The following is a 24,721-nucleotide window of genomic DNA, read 5'->3' on the forward strand; positions in this document are numbered from 1 at the left end:
AAACCTGCTCAGAAGGGGACAAAGATTTGCCTTTCAACAGGACAACGACCTTAAACACACAGCCAACGCAGGAGTGACAAGGCTGTCATTGAGTGGTTCAGCCAGAGCCCAAGCAAACATCTCTGGAGATACTGAAAATAGCCATGTAGTGACTCCCCATCCAACCTGAGAGCTTGAGGATCTTAAAAGAAGTGGTAACTCCCCAAAAACAAAACATCCTGTCAACTGCGTTTATTTTTAGTTTGAATACAACTTCAGACCAACTGAACAAGTTCGACATGGAATGTGTCCCTGAACCGGGGGGGGGGGGTCAAATCAGTATGTGGCCACCAGCTGCATAAACTACTCCAGTGCAGCTCCTCAGAATGCACCAGATTTGCCAGTTCTTGCTGAGTGATGTTACCCCACTCTTCCAGGGTCCTGAAAAAGGGTGTTTCTTTTTTGCTGATTTTTGGTTTGCCAAGATTGTAGCATTTACCCCAATAAATCTTAAGCTGTAATTGCTGCTCAAGGTGCAACAAAGTACTAAGTAAAGGGTCTGAAGTTATGTAAATGTGATTACATTTGCTTGGTCATGGGTTATTGTGTAGATTGAGGGGGGGGGAAATCATTTTAGATAAGGCTGTAATGTAAAAAAAAAAAAATGAGTCAAGGGGTCTGAACACCATCTGCACTTACTTTAACCCCCAAAGAACATGACCTAAAACAGTTAAGTGGGTATTCACTTAAATAAAGCAATGTTTCAGTTTACAATTATACACTACACGCTGGAGTAAAGCCAGAAATTCATTGTCAAGGTATCTTTAAATAATTTATTCTTCAAGGAGGTTAACAGGCATCTCTTGTGTCATTTGTTTTTGGAGTTATGCTCTCATCAGGTCTCCTTAGTGTTGTGGTACAGTGGTAGTCCTGTCAATGCTTGAGTGCTCCTTTTCAGCATTGTTCACCTCATCAGGAGCAGTTGTGGTGCTGAGGTCACTTGGTTGTAGGGTCATAGGACTGGCACCACCCTCAGTGAGTGTGCTGCTTGGAGTGAGACTAAATGCAGCCACCACACCATTCTATCAACAGAACAGAGTTAGGGATAGGAAAGGGCCATAACTGCTATATGAAACCACATCTGACCAAGTCAGGCTGATATATGCAAGTGATACAGGCAATTGCAGTGTGCAGGTCAACATTTATTGGGATGAGTCTTGTCCTGGAGGCAGAACTGAAGGATTCTGGCTTGGTGTGCCAGCTGTAAAGTCAAAATTAAGTATGTTGTAACAAATGCACTTTTAGGTCAACATTTAAGGTTAGGCATTAGGTGTGGTTAAGGTTAAGGTGACTGTGCCAGCTAGTTATCACTGCAGAGCCGAGTCATCCCAATAAATGCTGACCTGCTTGCCATAGTGCAGCGTACCATGATCCCAGACATACCCTTTCAATGAGTTCCAATTGTATAGAGACCCTTGTCATCTCCAAGGTCTCCAGTGGGCTCAGGTGTAGGATTCAACTCAGAGTATGTGGTGGGCTCCAGCTCTGAGAACAGACCATTTAGCACAGAACCTACATGCAATTATCACATGTAACATGACCTATTTGGGCAGTTAGATCCTGCCTAGTATACATTTCAGAGCTAACGAACCCGTGCTTGTTGGGTCTGACCCTTAGGCCCACCCACATTTTGTGATTGGGCGAACGGTCCTGAAATTAAATTTAACATAGCCAGTGTTGGCAGAATTGCTAGCCTGTATGATATGAAAAGACAAGTTTCTGAAATGCACCCTATTCCCTGTAGTGCACTACCTTTGACCAGCACCTCATGGTCAAGACATCCTGTTGCCTCCCAATAGAGTAACTAAGTCACTACTACCAACTGGATTCATACAGCTATGGAATCCAGTTGACTAAAATAGAAAATAGTAGCTAGCACGATGGAGCAGAGATTATTTTTAATGACTGCATGAGTGGCTAGTTTGCGTCAAATGCCTTCAAAAAAAACTGAGGCATTTCCTGAAAAATTGTGTTGCAAAGCGTGATGTTCTGGCATGTCTGCCTCATGATTGGTTGGGAGAGTGGTCTGCTTGAAGGACCCCCCCCCCCCCTTAAAGAATAAGTCATTGAAACCAGACCCTAGTCAATGCTGTTGCCTACATGCACTACAAGGATTAAGGGCATGCAATTTCAAACAGTCAAATTACCCCTCTTGAAGTCCATTCCCCTCTTCCAACGACTGCCAGGTGATACAGGCCTCCTGTCATCAGTTGGAGAAGGGAAGCCATATATATCGATACCGTCCCTTGTCGTTTGAGATAGAGGTGTACTCTGTTTGGTTGTGACCATTATGGGGCCCAAAGTAGCATCCTGGTCCCATACTAAAATAACACATTTTCATTAATCACTGGGAATGTTAGTGAGAAGCTAACACATTTGCAGTCAAGACATATTTACTCAGTCCTTCAAATCCCACCGCCTTCACCCATATTGAAGGAGAAGGTCCAAAGTACCTCCCCTTGGACACTTCTACAGTGCGTTTTGAGAACAAGGCAAGAGGAATGAAGAGACACTGCACCTTTCTTGGACTTCATCCCACTCCTCCAATGGTCGCCAGTCGCTTGAGGTTTGATGCGGTAGCCAGGAGGTTCAGGTTGGCTACCGCCTTGTCTTGGACTGATGGGATATTGTGCTGGAGCATGATCAACCCCATTCTGGCTTGGACAACGGCCACATAGCAAATCATTTGAGTCAGCAGACCTCCATCTGAAATGTGTAGAAGACACTCATGGACCAAGACCACCACATTTGAACAAATCCTATGGTTATTCCAGCAGATAACTCCTTTTACTGGGCTGTGACCTAAGAAAATAAGTCAAATCTCACACCTGCCATCGATAAAGGAGCATGCCTTGTTGCTAGGCTCTGCATGGTCCATGACAGGGACTGCCATAAGCTGGCATGTGATGTACAGCTGTAGAAAGACAACAGGATGCACAAAACAAAGACGCAGAAACCTAGTAGCCTACATAACAGCTGTAAGTTATGTTACTGTAGCATCATGTACCAAACTACAGTACTCAATGCTCTACAACATCTGGTACTGCCCTCACCTCTGCCCTGTTCTCCTGGTAGAACCTGAAGGCATCAATGTGGAACTGGAGCTTGTCATCCTGGGTTCTATGCATGAACCCAGAGTTGGAGCCAGGCAGCTGGGAATCCACCAAGCACCTGTAGGGGAGATAAACAGGGACAGCCCATAGAGGACTCATCTTTAGATCTGTGCCATTACAGCGTCTGACAGCTTGGGCAGTGGCATTGAGGTTACAACGCATAGAAGTCCCCACCCAGTTGACTACTTTAAAATGGCACCATCATGGTGGAAGCCCTCAATGGCACTGCCCATGCCAAGACTGTCTTTTGACCTCAAGAGGCCGCTATCATTCTTCATGGGCCAGCCGGAGAATACTCATTCTAGGTAGCCGCTTTAGTTTAGGCAGTTCCCTCTTGCTTACCCATCATGCTCAATGAAGATGTATCTGGGGACAGAGTTATTGTCTGGGTCCAGTGTGGCCACACAGCTGCTAACAAAGACCCTGAGCCTGGAGTGGTGAGCTACCCTGACAGACGCCTCAATGTTGATGGGATCACCCAGGAAGTAAACTCCAGAACCCCGCTCATAGAGCCAGTCACCTGGGCAGAAATGACAAGGTTATCCCTATTGACTAAAGGAACTTAACATTATTCCTTGTAGTCCAAGGCCATTATATGTCACTTGCCTCTAAAAAGAACCTCTAGCAGGCAAAAACCCCATCTAAATGTGCATCAAGTCACAATGTTCTAGAAACAAAGCCTTACTCATTTCACAAAAGCAAAAAAATAACTGCACACCTTTTAACAGTTGTAGCTGACAACATTTCAGTGACACCACATTTGTTGAGTCACTCTTCCGTTAACAGGTGTTCAGAGATGCACCTGTGCTAATTGCTATACGTTTTCCATTAATAAGCACAGTAACCTGAAAATGTCAGTGTGGGAAACCTAATCCTATAAAATAGTAATATAAATGTTTGTTTTGAAAATTATGTCACTGATATGAAAAATACATTTGTTTCCAAACCAGACTGCAACCAATGAGTTAATGTTAACGAGCATCAAGGCTATTAAAAGAAACTGCCCTGGCCAGAATATTATAGTCAATATGCACTAAGACTGTTAGCATCTATGAATGGGTTAAAAGGTCCATGGAGGAGTTTGTTAAACAATTAGCCTACTAACATGGACTTGTTAACATTGCAGATACAAAAAAAAATCAATAAAAGTAACATCTGATGACTATTTAGCACGTCCAAGGATCATTTGTGCTACACCAACCAAACTTCTGGGAGAGTACGATAGTCGCCTTTTATTTATATGAACTTTCACCAAGGTTGTGCCTTGCTTAATGCAGCACAGGATTTATATACCCACTTGTCATAAGCTTCAAGGATAACGGCAGGGTGTCTTCAGCAGACACTGTGGCGCTGAAGGGGACCCAGGTCGGCTGGAGGGGGGCACTGTCTGAACTGTACCTCCTGAAACAAGTACAGAGTCTGGTAAGCAAACCAATAGGGACACAGTAGTGTTACGGAGTCTAGTTGATAGGTAATCGACTAGCCGGACTGTTCCCCGGACTCCGCGTGTAGGGATTTGTACAATGCATGAACAAGGCTATTGAACTAGACATTGGTGTCTGTCTTTATTACTTTATCCAATATATCATACTGAAACATGGTATCAGAAGTGGCTCGAAAACCATACGTTTGTTATTTTTGTAGCTAAGTACAGTATAGGCGCGGTTACGTTCCAAATGCGAACACACGCCGATTCCTACTCACAACACTGATCAACTAGTTGTTAGCTGGTTAGCTAGCATCACTACCTACCTCGATGACTGAAGGCAAAGAAGTCTCCTATTCCATCGCTATGGCAGCGAACATTCCGCCACCTAATCCCATGGTTCTCACAGGGGACTGGAATACTAATTGGGACAATTTCAGGGATGAATTCGAGGACTATGCGCTGGCGACCGGGTCTACATGAGAAACCCAACGAGGTACAAGCGGCAACTCTGAGGAGTTTAATGGGCAGCGAATGCAGGCATATCTACCGGCACAATCTCACCCTCACAGCGCGACAACAGTGTGATGCAAAGGCTATATTGGATGCATTGGAGAATTACTTCAAACCCGCCAGAAACGTAATTTACGAGCGGTTCGTTTTCGGAAGCTGCAAACAGGAAGAGGGTGAGTCAGTACACAACTTTGTAACCCGTTTGAGAGAAAAATCCGCCACTTGTGAATACGGGGGATTGAAAGATGAATTGATTCGTGACAAAATAGTACTGGGAATTGCAAATGAGGATACACGCCGGCGTCTACTGAGAGAGAGAGGCTTAACATTAGTAACTGCCATCGAAATGTGCCGCACTGCTGAAGTCACTGACATGAGAATGAGAGCAATGGAAATCGAAACCCCACGCTCCGACGTTGACACTGTTCACGCTGTTGCTAGGCAGACATTCAGGCAAAACCAATCAAGGCAGAGTAATTCACCACGAACGGTGAACACAGAGAGCCCAGTGGCATGTAAATACTGTGGGAATACGCACACACGTGGCAAAGAGCACTGCCCTGCCTATGGAAAACCATGCAGAGCTTGTGGAACTAATAATCACTTTGCAAAAGTGTGTCTCAAAAGCAAAAGAAGGGTGAGTGAGGGCAAGATTCACTGTGTTGATGATGTCACTCAATGTTCAGAGCTGAACAGTGAAAGTGACATTTACATGCATGAATCCATTGGGGCTGTACACTCAAGAGGGAAGAAATGGTTTGTGACACTACGATTACACAACAAGCAACAACAATGTCAACTGGATTCCGGTGCTACATGCAACGTAATGAGCTACAAAGACAAAATCAATCTGGCACCTGACACGCATCTATTGCCCAGCGATACTAGACTAAAGCTGTACTCAGGAGAGCTAATGAGCTCTATGGGCACCTTTGAGACCGAATGTGTTATTCGGGGACGCAAACACAAGCTGGAGTTTGAGATTGTGAAAACCAGTCAACATCCTCTCCTCTCAGGCTCTACATGCGAACGCCTGGGACTGATGCAGTTCACTGTACCAAATGACCTGCACATTGTGGATCATGTCCAGCATGGACCCCTGTCCAAAGAACAACTACTCAGCAGATATGACGATGTATTCAACATGCCCGTTGAATCAGTGCCTGGTGAGGTACACTTTGAAGTGGATGAGAGCATCACTCCAGTCCAGTGTGCTCCTCGCAATGTGCCCATTGCAATGAAAGTGGCTGTGAAGGCCCAGCTGGACAAGTATGAGGCCGATGGCCACATGACATCTGTGACCGAACCAACTGACTGGATCAGCAATATGGTCATAGTGAAAAAACCAGAGAAGCTGAGGGTCTGCATCGACCCAAAGCATCTGAACCAAGCATTGAAACGATCCCACTACATCATGCCGACACTAGAGGATGTCCTCTACAAGCTTCCCAAGGCCAGGATTTTCACCTTGGTGGATGCCCGAGATGCATTCCTTCAATGCAAGCTGGACGAAGAAAGCAGCTTCATGACTACCTTCTGGACCCCCTGGGGTCGGAAACGCTGGCTCAAGCTCCCGTTTGGTGTCTCAGTGGCACCTGAGGTATACCAACGCAAGCAGCACGAGTTACTGGCTGGGCTCAAGGGCATTGAACCCATCGCTGATGATGTCCTGATCGTAGGCTGTGGTGACACAGACGATGAAGCAGAACGCGACCACGATGTGAAGCTCCTGGCACTGATGGAGCGCTGTCGAACAGTTAAGCTTCGTCTTGGCCTGAAGAAGCTACAGTTCAAGGTGAAAGACGTCCACTTCCATGGCCACATTCTTTCGGCAAAGGCCTGAAGCCGGACCCAGACAAGGTCCGAGCGATCCTCGACATGCCAAACCCATCTGATGCAAAAGGAGTACAGCGTCTCATCGGTTTTGCAAACTATCTTGCAAAGTTCATGCCACACCTATCAGCAGTCTGTGAGCCTCTGCGCCGGTTGCTGGACAAAGACACACCATGGCACTGGCTACCCAAGCACGAGGCAGCGGTGCAGGAGATGAAATCTCTGGCTTCATCCATGCCAGTGTTGCGCTACTACGACGTCACGAAGCCTGTCACAATCCAGAGTGACTCCAGTCAAAGGGGACTTGGATGCTGCCTTATGCAGGAAGGCCAACCCGTTGCGTTTGCCTCGAGAGCGCTCACCCCCACCGAACAGAACTATGCACAAATTGAGAAAGAGTGCCTCAGCATCGTCTTCTCTTGCCAGCGATTCCATCACTACTTGTATGGTCGAGAGCTGGTCACCGCTGAAACTGACCACAAACCACTCATTGCCATATTCAGTAAACCTCTCCTCAACGCGCCCAAGAGGCTTCAAAGCATGCTCCTGACTCTGCAAAACTACAGCCTGAAGGTCATTTACAAGCCAGGACCAGAGATGTACATCAGCGACACACTGAGCAGGGCAACGGCACAATGTACAGGCAGAGGCACTGCCTATCAGCGGCAGGCCATCTGTTCGCTACAGCAGGAACAACAAGATGTTCAACAGATCAATCAGGCAGACTACTTAAACGTCACAGATCACCGCCTAGCCCAGATCAGGCAACACACTGACAAGGACGAACACCTACAATCACTGAAGTCCATGGCTCTCGCAGGTTGGCCATACCTGAAAGAGGAGACACCTTTCACAGTGAGAGAATACTGGACCTTTCGAGATGAGATCAGCGTGCAAAATGGCGTCTTGTTCAGAGGTCAGAAGGTCATTATTCCCAAATCACTACGTCCAGAGATGCTTACCCGCATACACTCCAGTCACGTTGGAGGTGACGCATGCTACCGCCAGGCTCGTGAAACATTATACTGGCCAAACATGCAAGCAGAAATTAAAGACTTTGTCAGCAACTGTACCACGTGCAACGAGTACGCTCATGAACAGCAAAAGGAAACCATGATGTCACACGAACTGCCCACAAGGGCCTGGCAAATCGTCAGCATGGACTTATTCAGCCACAGACAAAAGGACTATCTTCTCATTGTGGATCACTACTCTGACTTTTGGGAAATTGAACTGCTCCCTGACTTGTCTGCAGAGACGGTCATAAAGCGCTGCAAGGCGCAGTTTGCCAGGCAAGGTCAGCCTGACAAGGTAATCACGGACAATGGCCCACAATTCACTGCACAGTTCAAGCGTTTCGCCTCAGAATGGGAGTTTGACCATGTAACCTCCTCTCCAAGACACCCAAAAGCAAATGGCAAGGCAGAGTCAGCTGTCAAGATTGCAAAAAACCTGTTAAGCAGGGCCGCGCGCGACAGCAACGACCCATGGAAAGCGATCTTACAGTGGAGGAACACACCCACCGAAAACATGGACAGCAGCCCAGCACAACGCCTTCTGTCCAGACGTCTGAAGACTACCATCCCCGTAGCTAACAAGCTACTTGAGCCCTGCGTCATGGTTGGCGTCACGGACAAACTGCGTCGCAGAAAGCAGCTCGCTAAGTGCTTCTACGACCGGACTGCTCGAGACCTACCAGAACTGGAGGTGGGTGAAACGATAAGGATGAAACCGCTGCCGGGAGACCACACAGGACTTTGGAGGCTGGGCACGTGCCTACAGAGAGTTGCACCACGCTCTTACCTGGTGGATGTTGGTGGCTCCCTCTACCGTCGCAATCGGGTGGATCTGCGCATAGCAGAGCGGACAAACCAGAACACGCCATACACTCACCTAGATGAGATGGATCACAGTCCAGGCCTAAGGGTAAGAGGTGCAGAATTGAGACATGAGCCAACTGAAGGTGAGGCTTCTACCCCACCAAGCTCTCCAGCTCGTGGCCCTAATCCTACCCCTGTCAGAGCCAATACTTACTCACGGGTGGGTCGGCTGTGCAAGCCACCGGACAGGCTTACTCTGTAAGCAAGAGACTGTGTTAACTTGTCCTCCTGTTTATAAAAATAAACATTTAAAAAATAAAAATAAACAAAATAAAAGAAAATAAAGAAAAAAAGAAAAAGAAAATTTAAAAAGAAAGGAAGATGACAACTGAAGTAAAAAGAAAATGTCATGCGTTCTTAATTGTTATGACTTGATTGTTAAGAATTTAATGTTATGCTGTTATGTTTGCACTTTCTATTGAAAAGGATGATGTTACGGAGTCTAGTTGATAGGTAATCGACTAGCCGGACTGTTCCCCGGACTCCGCGTGTAGGGATTTGTACAATGCATGAACAAGGCTATTGAACTAGACATTGGTGTCTGTCTTTATTACTTTATCCAATATATCATACTGAAACAAGTAGTCATGATCATTTAACAGTATAGCCTAAACTCACCTTTCATAATAACAAGCAATTGGGATTACAGCATCATCCATTCGAATAACCCCATCTGGAGTGGTTCTGGGTGTATATCTAAGGAGGTTTGTATAGATTATGGAGTCTTCGTTCATCTGTGAATTCACAAAGTAGAACTTAAACAGAAGGTTGTTTTAAGAAGTCAGTTACTGAAAACAACATTCACCATAATTACCAAATGCTTGGTACCACAGTCCGATAGCGCTGCAAATATTCTGTACTCATCGCCGGCTGCTGATGCTGTAGCCCTGCAGGTCTCTTGGTCTTGGTACTGTTCAACTCCAAGTCGCAGGTCATCCATGTCAATAAGAATACCGAGTTTAAACAGATCAGCCTTCACAACTATCTCCATGTTGTCTGAATGGCACTTCACATCGACCGTTTCCACTCGAACTGGTCTGGAAACTGTTTGTTGTTGAAGTTGAAGTTGTTTAAAAGGCAAACGATTGTGGCCAAATTGTGGCAGTCGGCTTGGAAGTTGTTGCCATGCGCCAGTGCTGTAAGTAAGTGAAAAAGCAGGAGAGATTAAGTTCTCCACCAGTAAAAACAAAACTAGTTGCTTTGGAAATAGCCAGACCGTGTTTTCCATTACGAGTCTCATGCCAACAACTAAAGTGACCCTGTAAATTAGAAGACAATGTGCCTCTGCTATGCTACAATTGATGTAATTGAGGTAGCTTTTAATAACCTTCCAGGTTGCAAACCTGGGATAGATTAGGCCCTAATTGGGCTATGCATCTGATTAATCAAACTATTTGCATGCATGTTCGGCGCATGCCTCTGCCCAGTTGATGCATACCAGAATTTACAAAGCCTGGATAGGTATTTCACGTATAAGCTAACACATCATATGTTATAGAAATCTGTCAGTCGATGACATCGTTGACGACATGTCATGCAACCATTGGATGGATGCATGCAACTTCTGAGCAGGGGAAAGCTACCATTACGCTTCGATCACACCGACAGTGTTTCTGCATTTTGGTACACCAGAATTACATTAATTTACAATGAAACGCTGCGTTTGCCTTGCAGCATTGCGTTGCAGAGACACTGTATGCATAGACAGCTTGACAGAAATGGTAGCAGAAGGTGAATGTTGAACTTTTGCTGCGTACATATCCAGATGATGCTGTGTACTATTTTGTGCAACGACGCTGTCGGTGTGTTGGAAGCTATCTGATGTTGAGGTCGTGTTCCCCTGCTCAAACATTGCCTGTATCAACCAATGGTTGCTAACACGTTATCGACTGTGCCGTTTGGGCACCAGTTGGCTATAACATATGATGTGGTTAGGTGATAGGTAAAATACCTATTCAGGGTTTGTAAGATCTGGCATGCGTCAGCAACGCCTGGGCAGAGGAATGCACCCTACGTGTTCTCAAGAACCACATCCATATCATAATGATACATCAATCTTCTGAGCTGTGAAGCATGACTGCAATAAAGATGACCTGTGCTAAATTGATGATTTGTCTGCCTACCCATGTGAGAGATGCAGACTCTGTCTCAACTTTTTAAGTCTTTATTGAAGACTCATCTCTTCAGTAGAGCCTATGATTGAGAGTAGTCTGGCCTAGGAGTGTGAAGGTGAACGGAAAGGCACTGGAGCAACGAACCGCCCTTGCTGTCTCTGCCTGGCTGGTTCCTCTCTCTCTGGGATTCTCTGCCTCTAACCCTATTACAGGGGCTGAGTCACTGGCTTACTGGTGCTCTTCCATGCCGTCCCTAGGAGGGGTGCGTCACTTGAGTGGGTTGAGTCACTGACGTGATCTTCCTGTCTGGGTTGGCGCCCCCCCTTGGGTTGTGCCGTGGCGGAGATCTTTGTGGGCTATACTCGGCCTTGTCTCAGGATGGTAAGTTGGTGGTTGAAGATATCCCTCTAGTGGTGTGGGGGCTGTGCTTTGGCAAAGTGGGTGGGGTTATATCCTGCCTGTTTGGCCCAGTCCGGGGGTATCGTCAGACGGGGCCGCAGTATCTCCCGACCCCTCCTGTCTCAGCCTCCAGTATTTATGCTGCAGTAGTTTGTGTCAGGGGATAGGGTCAGTCTGTTATATCTGGAGTATTTCTCCTGTCTTATCCGGTGTCCTGTGTGAATTTAAATATGCTCTCTCTAATTCTTTCTCTCTCTCAGAGGACCTGAGCCCTAGGACCATGCCTCAGGACTACCTGGCCTGATGACTCCTTGCTGTCCCCACTCCACCTGGCCGTGCTGCTGCTCCAGTGTCAACTGTTCTGCCTACGGCTATGGAACCCTGACCTGCTCACCAGACGTGCTACCTATCCCAGACCTGCTGTTTTCAACTCAGTTCTGTTATAATCTCTACCCGGCACAGCCAGAAGAGGACTGGCCACCCCTCAGTCTGGTTCCTCTCTAGGTTTCTTCCTAGGTTCTGGCCTTTCTAGGGTGTTTTTCCTAGCCACTGTGCTTCTACACCTGCATTGCTTGCTGTTTGGGTTTCTGGCTGGGTTTCTGTACAGCACTTTGAGATATCAGTTGATGTAAGAAGGGCTTTATAAATAAATACATTTGATTTGTTTACGTTTCTACCATTGTGGCTAGATGGAGAAGGCCTACAGCTCTATCTATGGGTCGTGTCGGGGACAACAGTTGTTGACAACTGTAGCGTTGTAGCTAAACCTAATCCTTTTCCTAACCTTAACCTAATTTTCCTAACTTGCTACATCAATTTACCTAACCTGCTGCGATACTTCTCCTAACCTGCCACGTTAATTCACTAACTTGCCACGTTAATGATCTGAACCTGCCACATTAATTATTAGAACCTGCTATGTAAACAAACCATATGTGCCAACAAATCATTAATATTGGCTTCTTTGATGCCAAGTTGCTTTCAAATCCCGACCTCTACTCGTCACCTAATTGACAAATGTACTTTTCATAATACCTGAACGGTTGCTCAGCAGGTAGGAATTAGGAAATAAACAGATACCATAGGCACAGGATCGAGTACTGGCTATGTTCAGAGAAACCACAATGTCTGTAGTTCTGCACATTATTGTTCAAATAATTCGTTTTATTTAGTATAGCCTATGCCCAATGAAAATATTTTGTCTTCAGCATCCTAAATATTACCACAGATGCACAGTTAAAAAATTGTGAACCGGGAGGTAAAAGGTTATGCAGGATGTGGGATGGGAACAGGGGCGGAGCCAGAGTTTTGGACACCCCTGACATCTGATTGGCCACCCCAGGTGCCACCCCAAAATGTCATTCGCTACTGGCAGTTTGATGCTGATTGACATCTCTTTTCACCTCTTGTTGAAAGAAGCATTAATTTTGACGTTTCGCGGTGTATTTTTCAAATCGAGGAAGAGGAAGAGAGAATATTAACGTTGGATGCGAGATACAAAAGAATAAGAAGAAGAAGAACATACAGAAGAAGAAGAAGAAGAAGAAGAGGGAATATTTCCACAGCTCCACAAGCTCTTTTCGCGATTGGTAAAAACATCATTTTTGAAGGAAGTTTTAAGGTTTAGCATCGGGTTTAGGTTTCCTGAACAACTTGTACGAAAGTTGAGTCGCTGTATAAATTAACGTTAGACCTTTGGCTCCATTAACAGACAGTTAATCAGATAAGAGAGATCGGTTCCCAGTTTAGCCTAACATTATGTTTACATCTGTGCTAGTAATACACGCATACATAGTGCAGTGTCGTAAGTTACAGTATACAAATGTTTAGCTAATGTGAGGTAACTAGTAGGCTACAGCTGTCAGTGTTCAGCAAGTTAACGTTCATCAATTTGAAATCCATTAACTCAGTTAGATTTTCGTACTTGAACTCAAAACGAACAATTGTTATTATCAATCTGTAAACGTTACTCAAAAGATTACCACAATTTGCAGATAGCCTGTTTGCTATCGTAAAGGTGTAAGAAATTATAGCTAGCTAAGTTACTTACTGCAGAGTAGGTCTAGCCATGATCTAACTAGTAACTTAGGCTGGTTGTTGATTTTAAGGTACAGTTATGATAATGGGCATTTGTAATTAAGATTGAGATTGGACTAAAATGTGGGTAATTGGATGCTTAGATGTAACCATAGACGGTCTTATTTTTGCATAGGTTCAATTAAACATGAAAAGAAAGGGAGAGATATCAGACTTCTGTTCCAAAAGGACACAATGGGAGGCCAGGCCTATACTTTAAACTACACATTTTAGTTAGCAGCAGTTAGTTTCTAATCTTGTGGATCCCTTAATGATACATTAACATAGTGATATGACACATTATTTAACGTGTATTTCAGACATTTCAAGATCCAGAGAAGAGGGTCCTGTACAGCCGTGTTTGAAAACATTTCCCAGAACTCAGCATGGTACTAGGAAAAGAGCTTTCAACAGCTCCGGGTATAAGGACAATTCATGGCTTGAATATTCTGTAAGTCAAGATTCGACTTATTGTTTCGCTTGTAGGCATTTTTCTCTGCCCAATACACCTGAATCTGCCTTCACATCACAGTCAGGGGGTTGTAACTGGAAAAAGGCGCCGTTTAAAGATTCTGGGTTGAACCTCCATTCGAAGGCAGAGCATCATATCAATGCTATGTATGCTTGGAATCAGCATAAAAGGGCTATTGACAGCAACTCATCAATGTTAGATGTCATAAATGAGAGTGGAGGAAAACTGTACTTACATACATTGTACTTACATTATATGTACTCCTATTAACTGCCACTCAAAATATATCGCAGAGAGGTCATCGAGAGTCTGATGACTCTCACAACAAGAGTAATATTTTGACAATCTTAGAAGAAATAGCAAAGCATGACCCTCTCATAGAGAAAAGGATGAATGCATGTGGCAATGTTAAGTACACAAGCCACCAAATCCAAAATTAAGTTCTTGAGGGCTTAGCTGAGATCGTACAAAGTGAAATAATAAGACAAGTAAAAGAAAGTGAAGTTTTTATTGTAATTGCAGATTAAACCAAAGATTTAAAGAAAAAATAACAAACGTCTTTAGTTGTGAGGTACTGTCCACGAAAGCTTTTTACACTTTCAGTCAGCTAAAAGCTTAGATGCAGCAGGTCTCACAAAAATGATAATTGATTGCCTTGAAAAACATGGTCTGGACTACAGAAATAATCTTGTGGGGCAAGGCTATGACGGTGCATCCGTCATGAGCGGAAAGCATTCTGGTGTGTCTGCACAGATTAAAAACAGTGTAAGAGTAGCATTTTATGTGCACTGTAATGCACATTGTTTGAATTTGGTTCTTGTCGATGCTGTAAAATCAGTGCCTGAAGCAGTTCCCTTTTTTGCTCTCCTGCAGATGCTTTATAATGTTGTATCTGGCTCGTGTGTTCATCTCAAGTGGCTTGCAGTTCAGAAAGAGCTGTATCCACAGCAGCAGCCCAGGGAACTACAGAGACTGTTCTGCCTGCGGCTATGGAACCCTGACCTGTTCACCGGCCTTGTGCCGGACCTGCTGTTTTCGACACTCTCTATCTACCGCACCTGCTGTCTCTAACTCTGAATGATCGGCTATGAAAAGCCAACTGACATTTACTCCTGAGGTGCTGACCTGTTGCACCCTCTACAACCACTGTGATTATTATTATTTGACCCTGCTGGTCATCTATGAACGTTTGAACATCTAGGCCATGTACCGTTATAATCTCCACCCAGCACAGCCAGAAGAGGACTGGCCACCCCTCATAGCCTGGTTCCTCTCTAGGTTTCTTCCTAGGTTCCTGCCTTTCTAGGGAGTTTTTCCTAGCCACCGTGCTTCTACATCTGCATCGTTTGGGGTTTTAGGCTGGGTTTCTGTATAGCACTTTGTGACATCGGCTGATGTAAAAAGGGCTTTATAAATACATTTGTTTGATTGACTTACGGATCTAAGGTGGGCATGCAGATACATGGGATGCCGTAATCTGAGGGACAGGCTTCCAGCAGTTCTGAGAGTGCTACAGGATATCACACTTGAAAGTAGTGGTGATAGATCCGTGGAGGCAAGGGGCCTTCTTTCTCAGATTTACATTTCATAGGGCTTTTGGTTACCTTTTGTAAAGTGCTTGGTGATGCCAAATGTCTTTCTGACATGCTCCAATCAAGCTTTCTTGACCTAGCAAGGGCTGTGGATCTAGTAGGTGCCCTTACAGACACATTACAGGACTACAGAAGTGAGGGTTACTTTGGAGAACTATGGAAAGAGGTTGAAGAGATTGCAGAACACTGTAAAATAAGTGTACAAACAGTGTGTAAAAGACAGCCTAAAACAAGCTTAAGATTTCACAACTCATTGATGATGAGCACTGTAGGACAGAAAAATAGTGACGAAAGTGGTGAGAGCTTCCAAAGAGCTATCTTTTATCAGATGCTTGACAGTCTCACAGCTGAGCTGTGAGGCATTTTTCAAAGAAGAATTATGAAATAATGCAAGGGGTCCAGACTCTCAACCCAAAGAGTACAACATTCTTGAATGAGGAGCCTCTGTTTGCCTTTGCTCAGACCTTTGGGTCAGATTTAGAGCACCTCAAACACGAGGTTCATCAAACCAAGCGGCTTCTTGATAGGAGAGAGAAAAGTGGAAGGGACAGACCGTCTACTCTCCTTGACTTTGTTGTGTTTCTAGAACCTTATAAAGAGGTCTTCCATGAGCTATTTTGACTTTGTAAGAGTTCTGTTGTTACACCAGTCAGCAGTGCTTCTTGCGAGAGAAGCTTCTCAGCTTTAAAACTGATTAAAACCCACCTTTGGACAACAATGGTTGATGACAGGTTAAGTCACCTCGGAATTCTCAGTGTTGAGTCAAGGAGGGCACGCTCCCTCAACATGGATGAGTTTGTGAAACATTTTGCCAGTTCTCACCAGAACCTCAGAATTATGCTGTTTTAAATCTACCAGGGATAATTTGGCACTTAGGCGGTCCCTCTGGTCATGATTAAAACCTGTACTGTGTACTAGCTAGTACACTGACATTCTAAAATCATAAATCCAAAGGGTATCATGTCACACAGATGTAATTTGGTCCTGATTAGGCCGATTACAAAACTTTTCTTTGCTATTAGTTAACATAATATATAAGCATAAATATGATATTATAAGTTTGTAATATTGATGGGCACCAAACTTATTTTTATTTTTCAAGTCCATTTCTGCTTTATACCTGGTATGTCAAATTGCAGTGATTTTTTTGTTTGTTGTAAACTTACTTTTTTCTAAATAAACTATGCAACTTATGTAACACACAAATGCTATCTTATCTCCTTGGTGCTTGAGCTTTATTTTCTGAAAATATTTTGGATGTTCAACACTTATAGGCCCAGATTATATATTCATGAAAACAGAGTGACCCAAGACTCTCCAGTGTGTGTGTGTGTGTGTGAGAGAGAGAGGGAGAGGGAGAGAGAGAGAGAGAAAGATATTGAGCTGCAGTTCCGAGGTAGAGACACTGACTATTCATAGTATGTTAAAGAATTTTAGTGAAGTAACCCTTTTGGACCTCACTATCTGCCACATTGAAGAACTCCGGGTTCAGTGAATTATCACTTCTACCTCTAATCAGCAATCATAGGATTCATTCATGCTCATTCGATGCCAGGTTAGGGTTACACACTAAATTTCTGTCATGGTCTATGGACCCCCTGAAGTAGCCGTGGCCACCCCATGTATAAAACTGTAGTTCCGCCACTGGACGGGAAGCCCACATACAAACTAACTTCAGTTGGTTAAAATTCACACTTATCCCTTGCTTCACTAAGTTTTGATGAATGCAGGGGAAGAAACGTATATTATAAGCATCAAACATGATAATGTTTATTCCTGACCAACAGATGTCACTAATGTGCATTGTGTTAAAAGCTTTGCGTAATGAACTGTTTTTCTGCACAATTTGGTGAAAGCCAAGAAGGCTTCAGAAAACTTCGGTTTCCCATTACTAACAAAAAACCAAGAAGTTGTGTGACTATAATGTGTAGTTTCCTCCGACGTGATGCATGCAGCAATAGGGCGTGTCTGAAAAATCAGGAACAGCCTTTTGTGATTGGTCCATGGATGTCTGTGATCCTAACTTCTGGAGTAATCAGCTGCTGATGCGTTGAATAATTGAATACTGAAGTAGGCTCACATTCTAAATAAACATAAATATTTGTGCATAATATAAATTATCTTCAAGCTTATTGTTCAGTCTTGTACAGTTAGTCAAATGTGTAAATCACCTCTTTCCCTGACTATTCAACATCACTAGGGAGCAGCATCAGTAGTAAACCACGGTCCATTTACCCCATTTGCACTTGACAAATGTTATGTTGTTAGAGTAGTTAAGTCCTCTGTAGCAGCTAGTTCCAGATTCCTTACTCAACTGAAAAATCATTCTAATTGGGCAGGCAAATTAATAGACAGGGACATTTTCACCACAGCTAGAAACTAAAATGTTTTTTTCTTGTCATGATATGACTTACACTGCCTAAGGTAACCCCCAAACAGTATCAACACCTTGAACATTGTCTCCATGTTTGACAGATTAGTTTATAGCCAAACACTGCAGAGACTTAATCGAAGAGGGTTGATTATGAAGGGCACGTCTCCAAGACTTTGGAACTGATAAACAACCACAGGATGTTAACAACCTTTTAGTTCCAGATTCCTTACTCAACTGAAAAGTCCATGTTGCTTGCCTGCCTGCCTTTAAAATCTGCATATCTGCAGTCAATATTCATGCTGTGAGGAAGAGAGAGAGCGAGATAGATAGATAGATAGAGAGAGGGAGAGAAAGTTGGGGACACAGAGATTTTAAAGGTCCAATGTATCAGTTTTTACCTCAATATCAAATAACTTCTGGTTAACAATGAAGTACCTTATTGTGATTGTTTTAAATTAAAATGGTAAAAAAAGAAACCTAGATGTTATTGGCAAAGACATTAGGAACTCTCTATCTTAATAACTAATTTATGCAGGCCAAAACTCCATCCCACCAAAACAGGCTGACATTTCAGGCGGTCTTTTCAAACAGCTCTTACACTAAAAGGCCATTATCATTATTTTCACAGTATCATTCCAATGTCATACTGACCTGTTTTTACTATATTTTTCTACTATATCTCATTTTTGACTGCACTGGGCCTTTAACCTTCCCTTTCCACAAAGATACAGACAGTTGACTAAGGAGTTAAAAGATGTATGAGAAGCTGTTATCTGTAGATTGAAGGTCAGACTCCAAGTGCTAAACAGTTAGGGTCTTGTACCTCCATCTGGCACAATAGCATCCACGTCAGAGAGAGAGCGTGTCACAAGCGTCGTAGTGAACAGACCAAGGCGCAGCGTGTTGAGTGCTCATTCTTAATTTATTATATGAGAACACTTAAACAGCAAAATAACAACGACCAACAATTCCGTCAGGTAAAACAACTAAACGGAAAATAACCACCCACAAAACCCAAAGGAAAACAGGCTGCCTAAGTATGGCTTCCAATCAGAGACAACGAAAGACACCTGCCTCTGATTGGAAACCATACTCGGCCAAACATAGAAAATGAAACATAGAAATAGAAAACTAGAACAAATTCTCCTAGAAAAAATTAAAAAAAACACACAAAACAACCCCCCCTGCCACGCCCTGACCATTCTACTATGGCAAATGACCCTTTTCACTGGTCAGGACGTGACAGAGCGAGAGTAAGCGAGAGAGCGACGGGAGAGTGAGAGAGAGAGAGGGGGGGGAGAGAGAGGGGGAGAGAGAGAGAGACTCATGAGTTCATTGAACGTTGCACCAGAGCTTTGCAGGCAAAGGTGGCAGACCTGCTTCATCCAGGCATCAATAGATAACACTACTTTTTTTCTGCAAGATGCAAAAGCGCATTAGACTTCTGAAGAAACGGCTGAATCTTTTTTTCTTATCTCAGTTTGATATCACACTAGAATGATGCTAATATCACTGCACTCTGTTGTGCATCATTCCTTCTTACTCTAACTCAGTAGAATGCATTTAAGATGGCACACAGAGATGGGTACAAAGCTCTCCTTCGCCCTCCATTTGGCAAATCTGACCATAATTCTATCCTCCTGATTCCTGCTTACAAGCAAAAATTTAAGCAGGAAGCACCGGTGACACTGTCAAGAAAAAAATGGTCAGATGAATCAGATACTAAGCTACAGGACTGTTTTGCTAGCACAGACTGGAACGTGTTCCGGGATTCTTCCGATGGCATTGAGGAGTACACCACTTCAGTCATTGACTTCATCAATAAGTGCATCGATGACGCCGTCCCCACAGTGACTCTACGTACATACCCCAACCAGAAGCCATGGATTACAGGCAACATCCGCACTGAGCTAAAGACTAGAGCTGCCACTTTCAAGGAGCGGGACTCTAACCCGGAAGCTTATAAGAAATCCTGCTATGCCCTCCGACGAACCATCAAAAAGGCAAAGTGTCAATACAGGACTAAGATTGAATTGTACTACACTGGCTTTGATGCTTGTCGGATGTGGCAGGGCTTGCAAACCATTGCAGACTACAAATGGAAACACAGATGAGAGCTGCCCAGTGACACGAGCCTACCAGACGAGCTAAATTACTTCTATGCTTGCTTCAAGGCAAATAACACTGAAACATGCATGAGAGCACCAGCTGTTCCCGACAACTGTGTGATCATGCTCTCCACAGCCGATGTGAGTAAGACCTTTAAACAGGTCAACATTCACAAGGCCGCAGGGCCAGACGGAGTACCAGGACGTGTACTGCAATCATGCGCTGACCAACTGGCAAGTGTTTCACTGACATTTTCAACCTCTCGCTGTCCAAGTCTTTAATACCAACATGTTTTAAGCAGACCACCATAGTCCCTGTGCCCAATAAAACTAAGGTAACCTGCCTAAATGACTACCAAACAGTAGCATTCATGTCTTTAGCCATGAAGTGCTTTGAAAGGCTGGTCATGGCTCACAACACCATCATCCCAGAAACCCTAGACCTACTCCAATTTTCATACCACCCCAACAGATCCACAGATGATGCAATCTCTATTGCACACAACACTGCCCTTTCCCACCTGGACAAAAGGAACACCTATGTGAGAATGCTATTCATTGACTACAGCTCAGCATTCAACACCATAGTGCCCTCAAAGCTCATCAATTAGCTGAGGAACCTGGGACTAAACACCTCCCTATGCAACTGGATCCTGGACTTCCTAACGGGCCATCCCCAGATTCACATTCTCATCAACGGGGCTGTAGTGGAGCAGGTTTCAGAGTTTCAAGTTCCTTGGTGTCCACATCACCAACAAACTAACACGGTCCGAGCACACCAAAACAGTTGTGAAGAGGGCACGACAAAACATATTCCCCCTCAGGAGACTGAAAAGATTTGGCATGGGTCCTCAGATCCTCAAAAGTTTCTACAGCTGCACCATTGAGAGCATCCTGACTGGTTGCTTCACTGCCTGGTATGGCAACTGCTCGGCCTCCGACCGCAAGGTACTACAGAGGATAGTGCGTACAGCACAGTAAATCACTGGGGCCAAGCTTCCTGCCATCCAGGACCTCTATACCAGGCAGTTTTAGAGGAAGGCCCTAAAAATTGTCAAAGATTCCACCCACCCCAGTCATAGACTGTTCTCTCTGCTACCGCATGGCAAGCGGTACCGGAGCGCCAAGTCTAGGTCCAAGAGGCTTCCAAACAGCTTCTACCCCCAAGCCATAAGACTCCTGAACATCTAATCAAATGGCTACCCAGACTATTTGCATTGCCTCCTCCCCCGCTCCTCTTTTACACTGCTGCTACTACTCTCTGTTGTTATCTATGCATAGTCACTTTAATAACTCTACCTACAGTTGAAGTCGGAAGTTTACATAAACTTGAGTCATTAACATTCATTTTTCAACCACTCAAATTTCTTGTTAACATACTATAGTTTTGGCAAGTCGTTTAGGACATCTACTTTGTGATTGACACAATTAATTTTTCAATAATTGTTTACAGACAGATTATTTCACTTATAATTCACTGTATCACAATTCCAGTGGGTCAGAAGTTTACTTACTCTAAGTTGACTGTGCCTTTAAACAGCTTGGAATATTCCAGAAAATTATGTCATGGCTTTAGAAGATTCTGATAGGCTAATTGACATAATTTGAGCCAATTGGATATATTTCAAGGCCTGCCTTTAAACTCAGAGCCTCTTTGCTTGACATCATGGGAAAATAAAAATAAAAATTAGCCAAGAAATCAGAAATTTGTTTTGTAGACCTCCACAAGTCTGGTTCATCCTTGGGAACAATTTCCAAACGCCTGAATGTACCACGTTCATCTGTACAAACAATAGTACACAAGTATAAACACCATGGGACCACACATCCGTCATACCGCTCAGGAAGAAGACGCGATCTGTCTCCTAGAGATTAATGTACTTTGGTGCAAAAAGTGCAAATCAATCCCAGAACAACAGCAAAGGACCTTGTGAAGATGCTGGAGGAAACAGGTACAAAAGTATCTATATCCACAGTAAAACGAGTCCTATATCGACATAACCTGAAAGGCCGCTCAGCAAGGAAGAAGCCACTGCTCCAAATCCGCCACAAAAAAGCCAGACTACGGTTTGCAACTGCACATGGGGACAAAGATCGTACTTTTTGGAAAAATGTCCTCTGGTCTGATGAATCAAAAATAGAACTGTTTGGCCATAATGTCCATCATTATGTTTAGAGGAAAAATGGGGAGGCTTGCAAGCAGAAGAACACCATCCCAAACGTGAAGCACGGGGGTGGCAGCATCCTGTTGTGGGGTTACTTTGCTGCAGGAGGGACTGGTGCACTTCACAAAATAGATGGCATCATGAAGATGGAAAATTATGTGGATATGTTGAAGCAACAACTCAAGACATCAGTCAGGAAGTTAAAGCTTGGTCGCAAATGGTCTTCCAAATGGTCAATGAACCCAAGCATGCTTCCAAAGTTGTGGAAAAATGGCTTAAGGACAACAAAGTCAAGGTATTGGAGTGGCCGTCACAAAGCCCTGACCCAAATCCTATAGAAAATTTGTGGGCAGAACTGAAAAGGCGTGTGCGAGCAAGGAGGCCTACAAACCTGACTCAGTTACACCAGCTCTGTCAGGAGGAATGGGCCAAAATTAACCCAACTTATTGTGGGAAGCTTGTGGAAGGCTTCCAGAAGCGTTTGACCAAAGATAAACAATTTAAAGGCAATACTACCAAATAGTAATTGAGTGTATGTAAACTTCTGACCCACTGATAATGTGATGAAAGAAATAAAATCTGAAATAAACTACGGAGCTGTGAAGGGAACGGCACCTCCATACCTTCAGGCTCTGATCAGGCCCTACACCCAAACAAGGGCACTGCGTTCATCCACCTCTGGCCTGCTGGCCCCCCTACCTCTGAGGAAGCACAGTTCCCGCTCAGCCAAAACTGTTCGCTGCTCAGGCACCCCAATGGTGGAACAAGCTCCCTCACGACGCCGGGACAGCGGAGTCAATCACCACCTTCCGGAGACACCTGAAACCCCACCTCTTTAAGGAATACCTAGGATAGGATAAAGTAATCCTTCTAACCCCCCCCCCTTAAAAGATTTAGATGCACTATTGTAAAGTGGTTGTTCCACTGGATATCATAAGGTGAATGCACCAATTTGTAAGTCGCTCTGGATAAGAGCGTCTGCTAAATGACTTAAATGTAAATGTAATGTAAATGTAAATTATTCTCTCTACTATTATTCTGACATTTCACATTCTTAAAATAAAGTGGTGATCCTAACTGACCTAAGACAGGGAATTTTTACTAGGATTAAATATCAGGAATTGTGAAAAACTTAGTTTAAATGTATTTGGCTAAGGTGTATGTAAACTCGAGGTCGACCGATTAGGATTTTTCAACGCTGATCCCAATACCGATTATTGGAGGACCAAGAAAAGCTGATACCGATTCATCGGCCAATTTTTATATACACTGCTCAAAAAAATAAAGGGAACACTTAAAGAACACAATGTAACTCCAAGTAAATCACACTTCTGTGAAATCAAACTGTCCACTTAGGCAGCAACACTAATTGACAATACATTTCACATGCTGTTGTGCAAATGGAATAGACAACAGGTGGAAATTATAGGCAATTAGCAAGACACCCCCAATAAAGGAGTGGTTCTGCAGGTGGTGACCACAGACCACTTCTCAGTTCCTATGCTTCCTGGCTGATGTTTTGGTTACTTTTGAATGCTGGCGGTGCTTTCACTCTAGTGGTAGCATGAGACGGAATCTACAACCCACACAAGTGGCTCAGGTAGTGCAGCTCATCCAGGATGGCACATCAATGTGAGCTGTGGCAAGAAGGTTTGCTGTGTCTGTCAGCGTAGTGTCCAGAGCATGGAGGCGTTACCAGGAGACAGGCCAGTACATCAAGAGATGTGGAGGAGGCCGTAGGAGGGCAACAACCCAGCAGCAGGACCGCTACCTCCGCCTTTGTGCAAGGAGGAGCAGGAGGAGCACTGCCAGAGCCCTGCAAAATGACCTCCAGCAGGCCACAAATGTGCATGTGTCTGCTCAAACGGTCAGAAACAGACTCCATGAGGGTGGTATGAGGGCCCGACGTCCACAGGTGGGGGTTGTGCTTACAGCCCAACACCGTGCAGGACGTTTGGCATTTGCCAGAGAACACCAAGATTGGCAAATTCGCCACTGGCGCCCTGTGCTCTTCACAGATGAAAGCAGGTTCACACTGAGCACGTGACAGACGTGACAGAGTCTGGAGACGCCGTGGAGAACGTTCTGCTGCCTGCAACATCCTCCAGCATGACCGGTTTGGCGGTGGGTTAGTCATGGTGTGGGGTGGCATTTCTTTGGGGGGCCGCACAGCCTTCCATGTGCTCGCCAGAGGTAGCCTGACTGCCATTAGGTACCGAGATGAGATCATCAGACCCATTGTGAGACCATATGCTGGTGCGGTTGGCCCTGGGTTCCTCCTAATGCACGACAATGATAGACCTCATGTGGCTGGAGTGTGTCAGCAGTTCCTGCAAGAGGAAGGCATTGATGCTATGGACTGGCCCGCCCGTTCCCCAGACCTGGATCCAATTGAGCACATCTGGGACATCATGTCTCGCTCCATCCACCAATGCCACGTTGCACCACAGACTGTCCAGGAGTTGGTGGATGCTGTAGTCCAGGTCTGGGAGGAGATCCCTCAGGAGACCATCCGCCACCTCATCAGGAGCATGCCCAGGCGTTGTAGAGAGGTCATACAGGCACGTGGAGGCCACACACACACTACTGAGCTTCATTTTGACTTGTTTTAAGGACA

General features: G+C 44.5%; 1 protein-coding gene and 1 long non-coding RNA gene across 3 annotated transcripts in view; one reads left to right on the top strand and one right to left on the bottom strand.

Annotated features, from left to right (window-relative positions):
* Nucleotides 1–798: 798 nt before the first annotated feature.
* LOC106588644 (zona pellucida sperm-binding protein 3) overlaps nucleotides 799–24,721 on the bottom strand; it is a 32,302-nt gene continuing 8,379 nt past the window's right edge. The window contains exons 2-11 of one of the 2 annotated variants that reach the window (XM_014177825.2): nucleotides 9,619–9,940; nucleotides 9,423–9,538; nucleotides 4,450–4,553; nucleotides 3,495–3,672; nucleotides 3,093–3,210; nucleotides 2,868–2,953; nucleotides 2,558–2,745; nucleotides 2,187–2,360; nucleotides 1,423–1,524; nucleotides 799–1,061 (exon numbers count right to left, since the gene is read on the bottom strand). In XM_014177825.2, coding sequence (XP_014033300.1) covers nucleotides 1,427–1,524; nucleotides 2,187–2,360; nucleotides 2,558–2,745; nucleotides 2,868–2,953; nucleotides 3,093–3,210; nucleotides 3,495–3,672; nucleotides 4,450–4,553; nucleotides 9,423–9,538; nucleotides 9,619–9,940 — 1,384 coding nt within the window. In that variant the 3' untranslated portion in view covers nucleotides 799–1,061; nucleotides 1,423–1,426. Of the gene's footprint in view, nucleotides 1,062–1,422; nucleotides 1,525–2,186; nucleotides 2,361–2,557; nucleotides 2,746–2,867; nucleotides 2,954–3,092; nucleotides 3,211–3,494; nucleotides 3,673–4,449; nucleotides 4,554–9,422; nucleotides 9,539–9,618; nucleotides 10,120–24,721 lie in introns of those variants that run through there. The other variant, XM_014177824.2, reaches the window with a different exon arrangement.
* LOC106588645 (uncharacterized) lies at nucleotides 12,687–16,663 on the top strand. The gene is made up of 3 exons (XR_001324681.2): nucleotides 12,687–12,906; nucleotides 13,714–13,844; nucleotides 14,739–16,663. It is a non-coding gene; the product is annotated as an uncharacterized lncRNA (long non-coding RNA).

Source organism: Salmo salar, chromosome ssa27, assembly GCF_905237065.1.
Source record: "Salmo salar chromosome ssa27, Ssal_v3.1, whole genome shotgun sequence".
In the NCBI taxonomy this organism is placed as follows: Eukaryota; Metazoa; Chordata; class Actinopteri; order Salmoniformes; family Salmonidae; genus Salmo; species Salmo salar.